Here is a 12081-nt window from a genome sequence, read left to right as displayed (position 1 = left end):
CAGTTTACGTGAACTTATACAGGCATCCCAAAGGGATGACCCTTTCACCCAACGGGTGGTTCGAGAACTGCAAGAGAGTTCGAGCCGAGGCGTATGTCCTACAGTCAAGATGAAGACAGACTCCTGCACTACAAGGGTAGACTTTACATACCACAACAAAGAGCATTAATTGAAGAACTAATTAAGTTGCATCATGATGATCAACTTGCGGGACACTGGGGTATAGAAAAGTCCTACGAATTATTACAACGAAAATTCAAGTGGCATGGTATGAAAAAAGACGTCGAAGAATACGTCAAGACATGTTCAATATGTCAAGATATCTCTATACCAAGGCACAAACCTTACGGGGACTGCCTTTACCTACGAGGCCATGGAAAGAGATATCATTGGACTTCATAATAGGACTACCTGTTTCACGAAAGGATACGGACGAATTTAATTCCATTCTGACAGTCGTGGATCGGTTCACCAAGATGGCGATCTTTTTACCCGTCCAAGATATAGTCGATGCAGCAGAATTAGCAGAGCGCTTTCAATGTATGACAAATGCAAGTAATATACAACCCACCGACTCCTAAATGCTTCCAAATCATTTGACTCACTTGCTGCACCCGTAGAATCACGCGCTGCCGACTACCTTTCCACTGAGAAATATAGGTTGATAGTTAGAGAAATGTGGAACATCCTCAAAGATTCCCCACAAAGTAGGACCCGTAGACGCAGCATTAAAGCTCGTCTCATCTTTCCAAGTCAAGATGTTTGCAACGCGATACGGTGACTTCTGGCTGTCTGCCTCGGGACCGAATTCAGTGACTTCCCACTTTAGCAGGCCGGCCGATCTCCAACCTCTTTCCACCAAAGGCATGTGTTCAGGGTTCAGAGTGTTTGTCAGATACGCCCAGAACAAGGGTGAGTAACTGTGCAATGCTTTAACAGATGTGTCCGCAGTAACTGTGCAGACTACTTGCCAGAAGTGCAAACTCAGAATTCGCGTCTTCGCGCTCAAAACTCTAAATTCGCGCCTCCGTTTTGTATACTGACCGGCCACCCTGACCGAGGCGCGACTTTTACCCTAGCCCGTGCGGCTCATTACTATACAAATTTGCGCCTCGCGCCTTGGTTCAGCCCCCTGAACTTCACTTTACATATGTAGGTAGTGGATTCGCAAATTTTGGGGCCATTTTCGCATCGCAAAGCAGGCAGATATTATTATTATGATACTGATCTTTCACATAAAAAAATTGGCAAAATAATCACCCCACGGGGGAAACCCCATTTCAGTAGGTGGCGTCGTTTACGAATTCAACCTAATCAATTAGCTTTCAAACCATGAGCTATCTCATTAAACTCAAATCGTATTCTGCCTTCAATATTTGAGATAAAGACTCTAGGCAAGTGTCGTTTAAAGTGGCATTATTGCCTGTGTAATAAGCTACGTTCCTCGGCGCAGATGGTCAGGACATGAGAAGTCTTTCGACTGAGTAAGGAGTAGATGACGACCTCAGTGTCTAATATCGCTGAGCCGGCCCACGTGTGTGCGATCACTCGCCTGCGAAGAATCTTTCCCTGGGCCTGCTGGCCAGCCTGGGTAGATAATTCGTCGAATCTTACTTGATGATGGGGAGCCGCACAGCGCTTTGCAGGATAGAATTTTACAGCACTTTGATCTGCAGTTCTGCCAAAAATCATGAATACGCCCCTCCGAATTGCCATCAACCCTGAGCCAAGTTGCCGAACTTCTGAATTGGCTGAGCCTGATAAGCTGCAGTGCTTGCTCAAAGTGGCCAAGAATTGTACAAATGGGATCATTGTCAGGTAATGTATTATCTTCCTGGCTAATGACATTATACACGTCAACTAGCATCTGTCTTTATCCTGCGACCACTCCTCCACCTTCCCGAAACCAATCGCGCGAGCGATCCCATTGCTGGAAGAGGGGTTACAGAGCTCAGACTCTCACAGGGACCGAGAGAAAGAGCGAGAGTGCTTACTTGCTTGCGACGCCCGTTCGCCGAGTGAGCATTTGTCTGCTTGATGGCCAAGGCGACCACACTGCGCCAGCGTATGCTGCTGGCGGCAACGGGGACAGGCCCCACCGCAATATATCCGCGGGACAAAACTTTTATGCGGAGTCGACTCAGCGGGACGCTTGTTAGAAAACCGCCTTGGCGCGGACGAGGATGACGCCGGAGTGGCGGAACTCGATGGTCCTACTCCGCGGTGCACCGATGAGTTCTGCTGCTCTGTGCATGCAGGAAGGATTAGCGGTATAGAAGTTCTGGCGACGTGCTGCACCAACGAATCCCGGGGTAGGGTTAGGGTCAAGTACTAGCCCAAGTGAGGGTCAGCTGCCTGATCCGTGCGGTGGAAGCCGAGACAGGGTGCGCGGAGCTATCTTGAACTCCGCGAGACGAGACGACGAGTGGCCAGTCAGTTCTGTTCACACCTTGAGCAGGTCAACTTCCCCACTTTCATCCCTGGACTTCCAAGTTGTGACTGGTTTGAATTCCTGGGAGTGACCTGACTGAAGTCTTAGCACACGGAGGAAGTTGACAGCTCAGTATTACAACTGTCGAGGATTGCTGCCCGAGCCGCCTGTCCCGAATTTGCACGCAACCGCATACCCCGCATCAACCGACCCATTCTTTGCTTTCGGCTGAGAACCAGTCTGCCACTCCTCAGTCCCTATAAGTATGTCCAGTTTCTGTCTGACATTTACTTGACCTCCAAGCTATTAATATAGCACAAGCTTGCGCTTGTTCTGACCACTAATCATTCACTTCTCTCCAAAAACTCAAGTTCAGTATGACTTTGATTCGCGGGTAAGCACCTCTTGTTCTTGGGTACGTTCATCAATTAGTAACTATCAAGTCATAGAATCGATTACTCTGTTGTGAATCCAGACAACAAATGGAAGATCCTGAAGTCGCAGTCGCGATTTGCCCTTTGGGGTAAGTCAGCATTGTCTGCACCCATATCACTGCCTGACAATCGCATCTAGCTCTATTGATCTCGTCCGGCGTTGTGATGCAAGGGTTTGATCTCGTAGCTGGCGGCCAACTCGCTGCTTTACCTGTCTTTAAAGAGAAGTTTGGAATCCTCCAGCCCGATGGCAGCTACCTGATTCCGGCTCACTACCTCTCGGCTTGGAATTCCATCGCTCCCGCTACGGAAATCGTCTCTACCTTCATTTTCGCGCCACTTCTCGAGAAGTTTGGCCGCAAATGGGCCATTCTCGCAGCATCACTCATCTCAGTTGCCGGAGTCCTTTTCCAACAACTCGCCCCTAACTGGCGGGTGCACCTGGCAGGCCGGGGCGTTAATGGCATTGCCATCGGCATGATGTTCACAGTCTCGCCACTCTGGATCGGTGAGACATGCCGTCCAGAACTTCGTGGCTTCTTTCTCTGTTTCTTCAACACCAGCATCGTCTTCGGTCAATTTGCGATCGTCGTGGTAAGCGAAGGCAGCAGTCACATCTCCAGCAAATGGCAATGGTGGCTACCTCTGGTCGCCCAGTACGTCTTTCCTTGTAAGTCATATTTCTCTGCTATGGGTGCAAACAAAAAACTGATAAAGGCGCCAAATAGTCATTCTAACGGTATCTTGGCCTTTTTTCCCCGAGTCACCCTACTGGCTTGCTCGTCGCGGTCGCTCTGCCGACGCGAAGAAAGCACTTCGTCGCATCTATGGTTTTAAGGAAGCCGAGTACTACGAAATCGAGGTCAGCCGCCTTGAAGAAGAAATTCGAATCACTAATGACCGACACCGCAACGTTGACGCAGAACCTCCAAAGAGGCTCCTGGGCGTCAACGTACAGTTGGAAGCTGAATGCTTCGATGCGACGAACCGCAAGCGTACCCTAACCGCCATCTTTGCTGCTTCGGCCCAGCAAATGATTGGGGCCACTTTTGTCATCGGATACGCGACATACTTCTTCCAACTCATTGGTATCAAAAACTATTTTGGGGCCTCCATCGCTTTGTACGTGGTTATGCTCCTCGCCAGCACCGCTGCATTTCCCCTTACCGAGATCTATGGCCGCCGGTTCTTGATCGTCGGTCCCCAGTTTATACTCTGCTTTATGCTTCTCATCATAGGCATTCTGGGGTGCGTTCCCAATAAGGCCCGAGCAAGTTGGGGCGTCGTGGCCATGCTTTATATTTGGGCACTGATTTATCAACTCTCTATTGGTGCTACAGGCTTTGTCCTGGCTTCAGAGATCGCAACGATGCGACTGAGAGGAGCAACGCAGGGCCTAATCACTATTACCAATTCGCTTTGGGGCCTGATCATGCAGTTCACAGTCCCTTATATGATCAACCCAGATGCTGGAAACTTGGGCGGCAAGGTCGGCTTTATCTTCTTGGCTACTGGACTGATTGCTGCTGTTGGGGGCTGGTACTTGTTCCCGGAGACTAAAGGACTTTCTTTCGAGAAATTGGATGAGCTTTATGCAATGAAGGTGCCTCCAAGGCATTTTAAGAGAGCTGTGGAGCAGCATCCTGAGACTGAAAGCACCCAGGCTGAACCTGCTTATGCTTTACGCACTTTTTTACCTAAGGAGGGAGATGTTCATGTAGAACATGCCTAAATGAGCGGTGTGATATTTGTATTAATCAATTCATGGCATTTTAATCGTGTCATAATGCAATGAATAGAACGTTGTGCCCGGTCAAAGCTAGGGGAACTGAAATCTGGCGCTGTAAGAGGCTGATAAGTAGGAGACGGGAAGAATGTAGGAGGCTGATAAGTAGGAGACGCGAAGAAGAGAAGATCGAATTGCGAGTCTACCAGGCCATTCCTCCCATATCAAACATATGCAGAGTGCATTAAAGTGGTCACTGATCAACCGCTTCCACCACAAACACGGGCCCCGGCGCTGTATTTATATTATTGGAGCTCAAAGTCGGGGTCAGACTTAGCGTTTACTACATCGAGACTAATTAAGGCGCCTGATCCCTTGTGCTTTTATTAGACAAGCGCAGACGTCGACGCGAAGGTGGGACGTCGACAATGGCCTCTGTGTTGGAAGAGATCAAGTGCTACGCAATGCAATGGAACGTTTCCTGCTGTACGTCGGACAACGCCCTTGTCCCTAGTAGTCGCCGTGTGATTAGCGGTGATACAATCTGTGAGCTCAGCGCAGCGTTGCACGTATAGAACTGACAACGTCGCAACGAACGGCCAACAAGTAGAACGGTAAGTATGGGTATGCCAAAAGAGACAGATGGTGTTTGGCATTTTGTGTCGGCGGAAGATTACGTCGGGGGTCGCTTCCGCAGAAAAATTCTCAGGACAAACCGATTATGGTGGCCGCCATTACTGCGCTTTAATTCAGCAGACTGACTCATAGGGTAAACCCGTAGCCATCTGGCAGAGTGAGGTCGCAATACTATGGCCATGATAGGAGGTTGCCCCGTTCGTAGCGCGATGTCCTTGTCAAACATTTAGCATAACTAGAAGAAGAGTCGTTGTTGTCGATCCTGACGACCAGGTGCTGTGCCAAGTGGTTTGGACTCTTGTAGTTTTGTCCACCTAGCATGAAGACCATGCGGCATGAGAGAGTACGACCAGATAAAGTCTGATACAATTTCCTACATTGCCCAAGAGTCAGCGACTGTACTGAGCATAGCACCCACCAACATCAAGACCGTTTGAAGGCCTGTAAGACTCGCGTCCCCGAGGGCATGTCCCAACAGATTCTGCACCTCTGAAGGGTATTCATCGATCTTGTTTGGAAAAGGTGGCACAATCTCGTTCTGGAAGATACTCATGATACACATAAAGGCCAACACGTAAGCTCTGGCGCTCGTGCTGTCGCGAGTTGCGGGGCCGGACGCTCGCCCGTACGCCAGGTCCACAGTTCCTGTGAGCAGAACAGGGTCGACAACCAAAAATATTAGCCTAAAGGCGGTTGATATTCCCTGTGTGCTTGTTCAACAAAGCGTCTGTCTGGAAATTACGCAATAACCTTAAAGACACCGCTGCTGGCTGCAGAGTCACTATAGCTAGAGATTGGTTGTTGCGGATAAAGATTTCGGAGGAGACCTTTTCTCCTATCCGCGAGAAGATGCAGTCCTGCCCCGAGAGAACAAAGGGAGACCATTGTTGGAGCTGCGCTGTGCCAGGCAACATCCGGCGAAATGGATCGGGACAAACGAGGCATTCATGTTCATATAATTAGGAGACACAGCTCGAAATACGTCATTGTTTGGCGTGTAGGCCAAGGATGGTCCCAGGCTTGATAACCCTCCAAAAGACTCAGCCGATGGTCCTTGCGATATGACCATATATGATCTCATATGGAGAGGTAAAGTATTTCTAAGTTTTGACGTTTATGGCATGAAATGATCAACCGTTATCGAGCAGCAGCCCCGAGAATCGATCTAAGGTTATCGATCTGGCTTAGTGCTTACTGAAGCCTTATCCGCAACTGCGCAGCGAAGGTAGGTTTAGCCAAAGCCTGGCACTGATGATGATTCTCCAGCCATCTCATAGTTAGTAGGTCTTTTCATCACTGCCACATCGCCACTAGTTTCCATAGGTTTATATGATTAGACAAGAAAGATATACATAATTTCACAATTTATAGATACAACCTAATACATCAATATCGCTAACATATATTCATATCAATCGATATACATCAATCACCGAAATGACTACACAACTGTAATGATAACCAGTACTATTTGCACCGGTTAAGCGAGGTGTTGCTGAGTAGAGTCATTTGTGATGTTGCGGACCCGATGTTCGACAGCCGCTTTGAGTGAGCCGCACTGTCCTGCGCCTCCTCCAGCCGCCGTCGCGTGTTCCTATGATTCGTATTGTTTCTATACTTAGTTTGTTCTATGTTTAGTTTGTCTTATTCTATGTTTAGTTTGTTTTTAGTTCTCCTGCTTGGTCAAGTATATAAGGAGGGGTTTGTCCTCTAGGATCAAGTCAAGAGACAGTCTTGTATTAAGGAATATATATCGTTTCGCTTCTAGTCTCAGTCCAGTCTAGTCTCAGTCCAGTCCAGCCCTAGTCAAGTCGAGTACCGTTACAACAACCCTCGGAAATACTGTCTCAATTTGACAACGAGCTATTTGAGATTCATGATTCACAAGTACTTCGTACACAGTCGTCTCCTTCTATGTCTACTTCAGCAACTACAACTACGAAAAACCGACGGTATTCTAAAGTCTGGCTTGACACACCTGTTGGCCGTAATGAGGTTATTCCCAACAAGGACGGCAAGTCAGTTTGGTGCTGTAAGCATTGCACAACAGAGTATCGAGAATCTGGTGGAACAACTGTTATTGTGAGTCACTTGCAGGAACAGCACAATATCAACATATCCTCTGCTCAAGAAGCTCGAACTGCCTCAATGCAAGCCAATATCGCCGACACCTTCAAGAACGCTCAACAAACACCTGATTACAAACGTCGCTGCCTCTCTAGTGGTGCTACTCGGGATTTAGACCCTGCTATCATCATGCCGTGCTTGATCATAGCAGTCGTCCCTGCTGTTGATGTGTTCTCGATCATTTGTCGATAACTCCCATCGCATACTTCTGAAGTCAAGCACGGCAATTGACCTCGAGTTCACCACATCCACAGCGCAATAACTCCACTGGGTAAGCCCATCTATTGTGCTCTTCGGATTTATAAGTAATCTTCCTCCTCTCCTAAATTTGTTTCGCAATTTTTCATATCTTTATTTTCTCTCTCACATCTTTATTTTCTCTCTCACCGTCACCCAATTTGAACCAGAACACTATTCGCGACAACATTACAATTCTGCCCTGAGTTTGCGGTATATAAGATCAAAAAATAAAATAAACAATTTCAGCGAACTATTCGACTGCATTAAATTTTTTGTAGCCCAATTCGGAGATTGGAGCCGTCAACTTGCGGTCTGTTTGTATGCCGGACTTCGCAGCGCTATTGCTCAGCGTGGCCGCTGGGAGCTGTATACAGGTGGCTGCCCTACTTCCGTATCTGGTAGTCCCGGTCGTGAGTTCGCCGCGCGTGCTATCTGCTGTCAGCCATACTTCTTACCCACTTTTATGTATATCTGAAGTAATCGATATAGCCATAACGATTGTATCATCCGACTCGCCCGATTTTTCTCATTCCAGTCTACCTATAGTTTTTAATTTCATATTAGTCGATTTTGGTGATGTTTCTGGGTCGGGCTTCTGGCCCCAAAACAAGTGACAACACAGCAGCCGGCTCTTAAACTCTTAAGTTTCAATTATTTCAATCCCACTTTTGTATGGCAGACGACCCTGGTACACCCACCGTGGTGCAATTTTGCCCTCAGTCACTGACTATGCGGCGCTTAATTATGGCAATTTCAATCATTCAATCCCGTACCAGGCCCTGGTTTGCCGGTTATACGTTCAGACTCATTACTATGCGATTAGGCACTGAACGCAATAAAGGGTCGAAACAAATGGCTCGACCGCTCGAACGCCGTGCGAACGACTCTTGTGATCGTGCGCGCAATAATGTCAAACTTGTGCAGGATATTCGGAGGCAAAATCTGGCTAGCCTTAAGTAGACTGTTTTACTGGGAAGTGCGGAAGTTTGCAGGCAAGTATTCGGCATTGCGCGGTTGAGGAACAAAGTCGATGGAAGTTATTTGACATTGCAGTCGACTCCTGTATGATTGTTTCGTGGGATGTCTGTCAGTGTCCGGTGATGGAAGCTTCTGGTTCCTTCTGAGATTTCAGTAATCACTTTATGTTAGCAGAATCATGAAATAGAATTAATTTTCATACATAAGAAATTTATGCACTTAGGATCTATTATTTGAATGCAATGTAGGACCCGTGCATTTGCATAATGCAACTAAATGAGAATCATGGGTTCAGCCTGATGCCAAGTGTCACCATGCTGGGCTGCAAATAGGCTAGAAGGACGCTTCTGGGCTAGGTAGACAAGAAACAGGGAACAATTTATATTCTAGAAGACAAAATCCTTTACTTGGCCTGGAGTGCCCCGTTTATCACTGCCGGGCTTTAGTCGCAGGGATTCTTATTTCATATTACTACAACAACGCCCAAACACAAGGTCTGAACTGTCTATAATACGACTGAGTAAATAAAATCCTACACTTTTCCAGATACTGTCGCAGCTACTCCCTGAACTGTTTCGGCCATAATAATATAACAACTTCATCACTAAATCCACTAACGTGCAAAGGCAAAGTCAATGTTCATCTATAATATTTCTTCTCTTTCTCTTAAGCAAATGCGATCTTTTAATGAACTTGCCACAATAAGCCCTCGTTAATCTACTTCCAGACCGAATTGATCCCATGGATAGACACAGATACAGACTTTGTCGATCCACCCTCGGAAAACAACTTGACGTCGGCGGCACCGTGATCCAGTGGAAAGATCTGGGAAGTGATCGCGACCTGTCCCTTACCATCAAAGACTTCGACTGACGACCAGTCCAATAGGATGTTGAGCTCGATCACATCCGTTGATTTAGTCGGCATGGTTGCAATGAAGTAGCCCGGGAAGGCATTCTGCTCCGAGTCTACGAACGAGCTGTTGCCAGACTTGAATCTGTCGACAAATATGTTCTGACCTAGGAAATCGTAGCCGATCACGGTCTCCTGCGTGTTGGTCGCGTTCGAGCACAGGATGACACCGAACTTGGTGCCGGCTCCGCGCGTGAATTTGAGTGCAACTTTCATTCTCGTATTGTACGGCGCAGGCACATTGACTTTAGTCTCGCCACACTCTACGACTGAGAAATTTCGACTGTACAATGACGAGGTGTAGAGAGTTGACAAAGATGACACAGGTTGCTGCACAAGTCGGACTTTGTGGTCGATGGTCTTAAGTGCTAACTTGCGTGGAATGCTCATGGCACTGCGCCACGTACTGGTCGGAATACTATTGGCATAGGCCCAGTTGTTCATCCATCCAATCACGGTCCGTTCAGATGTCGGCAGCCCGTTGTAGGTCGCGGCAGCATAGTAGTCCGGGCCGAAATCGTTCCAGTTGGCCTCGTCCTTGGGGATGTCTGAAAACACAATTTCGTCGATATGGAGATGGGCAGATGGGCTAGTGTTGACATCGGTGATAATCAAGTACGCCTCTTGGCCGACCCATCCTGCCACATTCCAGCTGCGCCACACCAGAGTCTCTATATTGGTGCCGGTTTGCGAATGTACGACCTTCCCGTCCACAACGAGAGTGATGGAGACCTGATTATCTTCAGGAGTTCCAGCAGTGGCCGGATTGTATGGATAATAACCGCCTGCAATCAGAAAGCTGATATAGTCCTTTCTGATAGTGAACTTTGGTGACGCAATCGTGCCAGTCCCGATATTGCCAAAAAGGTACGTTGTCATGATGCCGTTCCCGAGATAGCCCTTGACCTTTCCCCCATTAACAGTCGACGCCTTCCGTGGCCCACTACCGACAAAGTCGCCAGTAGCAGCCCATCCCAGCTCCTCAAATGTAGAGGATGTGGCCTCAAAGTCCTGGAAAACAGTAGAGCCGCACGGGACTTTCTCGGGGTCGTACACATCTGACGGATCGGCAACAAAAGTTTTTCCGTCGAAAGATCCGATGATCGACTGAGTTCCAGATCCGGCAATGACGCCGCCTGGATTGATTCCGATCATTATGATCCACTTTTCGGCTGCAGTGTTATCGTCCACATAGAGTGGAAACAACGACGGACACTCCCATTCACCGAACCTTGCATTGTACGGCCCGAACTGGGACTCCAATGTCCAATCCTTCAGATTGTTCGATGAATAGATAAGAAAAATTTGCTTCATGGCCAGAGATGCTACCATGATCCACTTCAGCGATGGCGCGTGCCAGAACACGAACGGGTCACGGAATTGGTTGTATTGGTCGGCGTGCTCGGGTGGTGGCGATGGAATGATAGGATTACCGTCGTACTTGGTCCAGGTTAAACCTTTGTCGTTGGAGAACGCAATTGACTGTGACTGCTGCCCTTGTCGAATGACGTGGCCGTTGGACATGGTGTGGGCAGTAGGATAGGTACTAGTATAGATGGCCACCATAGGTTGCGAAAAAATATCCTTGCCATTTTTTTCCTTACCGATTGAAATGGCCAAACCAGACGTGTTGTTAACGTCGACAACGGCAGAACCAGAGAAGAACATTTCCATGACGTTTCCATTCGAATCCACCTCGCACTCGAGCGCAATCGGTAAGTGCTTCCAGTGCACAAGGTCGGTCGAGATTGCATGCCCCCACGACATGTAACCCCATGTGGTTCCATTGGGGTTGTATTGGTAAAACATATGATAGACTCCATCGTGGTACACCAGACCGTTGGGATCATTCATCCAATTATTCTCAGGGGTAAAGTGGAATTGGGGACGGTACTCCTCATTGAAACAAGATTTGACCATGACTCCGCTCGCCGAGGGTAATTTATAGATTTGTCAAGGATAATTTCGACGACGTATTCCTTTGTCTATTTGTAAGATGCGGAGCCGAGACGTGTTTCGCAGCCAAATGAGAAATCTGGCGTTCACAGCAGCCCAAAATGAAAGGAAGTGACACAAATCTAATAATATGGCAATGGGCCTAGAAATGACAAGTTACTGGTGCGACCCAGTGGCCAGTGTGAGTAAATAGAGGACAACGTCGGGACAATCTCGACAGTACACGTTGAACTCTTAATAAAGTCGTGCCCACCCGCCCAACGAAATGACTATTCTTGGACTGTCGATGTGCATCTGCAGTAAAGAGCAAGTGCGAACGCGGAGCGATCGCGAAGTTACCGCGAATAGCAAGCTAGCCCCGCAGTCCACTTGACAAGAAACCCTGACCCAGTGTGCTATTGGTTCGAAGGTACCGGCGTCAAAGGTAACGGAAAGGTGCAGGTTACGCGCTGTCAATTGCGCCATCACCGCTGTTGCTGACACAGCATTTACTGAAGTTAACGTGCTGAGTTGGGTATTCGTTTTACATTATGAGGAGCTGATAAGGGGGGACGTCTGTCGTTGCGGCTATTTAGCATAACACGTGATTCCGGACCAGCTGCATTTCTCCGCTATGGCTGGATTGTGCTTCTACATAAGAA

At 47.9% G+C, this 12081-nt stretch overlaps 4 protein-coding genes across 4 annotated transcripts; 2 read left to right on the top strand and 2 right to left on the bottom strand.

The window, feature by feature from the left end:
• Positions 1-2808: 2808 nt before the first annotated feature.
• Positions 2809-4597, top strand: V1508DRAFT_400278 (general substrate transporter; the record flags this gene model as incomplete). The annotated part of the gene is made up of 4 exons (XM_066938318.1): positions 2809-2825; positions 2881-2954; positions 3005-3535; positions 3594-4597. 4 exons carry the CDS (start codon positions 2809-2811, stop codon positions 4595-4597), a joined length of 1626 nt encoding a protein of 541 aa, XP_066792957.1.
• Positions 4598-5113: 516 nt separating this feature from the next.
• Positions 5114-6239, bottom strand: V1508DRAFT_464445 (uncharacterized protein). Its single transcript, XM_066942901.1, has 3 exons — positions 5978-6239; positions 5646-5930; positions 5114-5600 (listed from the first exon to the last, which is right to left on the bottom strand). The coding sequence occupies exons 1-3, from the start codon at positions 6170-6172 to the stop codon at positions 5463-5465; spliced, it is 618 nt and encodes a 205-aa protein (XP_066792956.1). The 5' UTR covers positions 6173-6239; the 3' UTR covers positions 5114-5462.
• Positions 6240-6958: 719 nt separating this feature from the next.
• On the top strand, positions 6959-7845 carry V1508DRAFT_426152 (uncharacterized protein). The gene has a single exon (XM_066941530.1). The coding sequence runs from the start codon at positions 7142-7144 to the stop codon at positions 7544-7546; it is 405 nt and encodes a 134-aa protein (XP_066792955.1). The 5' UTR covers positions 6959-7141; the 3' UTR covers positions 7547-7845.
• Positions 7846-8940: 1095 nt separating this feature from the next.
• On the bottom strand, positions 8941-11032 carry V1508DRAFT_426150 (glycosyl hydrolase). The gene has a single exon (XM_066941529.1). The coding sequence runs from the start codon at positions 11006-11008 to the stop codon at positions 9290-9292; it is 1719 nt and encodes a 572-aa protein (XP_066792954.1). The 5' UTR covers positions 11009-11032; the 3' UTR covers positions 8941-9289.
• Between the last annotated feature and the right edge of the window lie 1049 nt (positions 11033-12081).

The sequence above is a fragment of the Lipomyces doorenjongii genome (assembly GCF_038497915.1).
Source record: "Lipomyces doorenjongii strain NRRL Y-27504 unplaced genomic scaffold V1508scaffold_92, whole genome shotgun sequence".
NCBI classification, from domain to species: Eukaryota; Fungi; Ascomycota; class Lipomycetes; order Lipomycetales; family Lipomycetaceae; genus Lipomyces; species Lipomyces doorenjongii.
This window is presented reverse-complemented; position numbering and strand designations above follow the sequence as displayed.

What these genes read in the sequence shown, in the direction of transcription:
- V1508DRAFT_426150 (XM_066941529.1), bottom strand. Translation starts at nt 11,008, where the DNA reads ATGTCCAACGGCCACGTCATTCGACAAGGGCAGCAGTCACAGTCAATT.
- V1508DRAFT_464445 (XM_066942901.1), bottom strand. Translation starts at nt 6,172, where the DNA reads ATGCCTCGTTTGTCCCGATCCATTTCGCCGGATGTTGCCTGGCACAGC. An exon ending in CCAGCAGCGGTGTCTTTAAG is followed by an intron (nt 5,931 to 5,977) that starts GTTATTGCGTAA and finishes ACAAGCACACAG; the next exon opens with GGAATATCAACCGCCTTTAG. An exon ending in TTCAAACGGTCTTGATGTTG is followed by an intron (nt 5,601 to 5,645) that starts GTGGGTGCTATG and finishes TGGGCAATGTAG; the next exon opens with GAAATTGTATCAGACTTTAT.
- V1508DRAFT_426152 (XM_066941530.1), top strand. Translation starts at nt 7,142, where the DNA reads ATGTCTACTTCAGCAACTACAACTACGAAAAACCGACGGTATTCTAAA.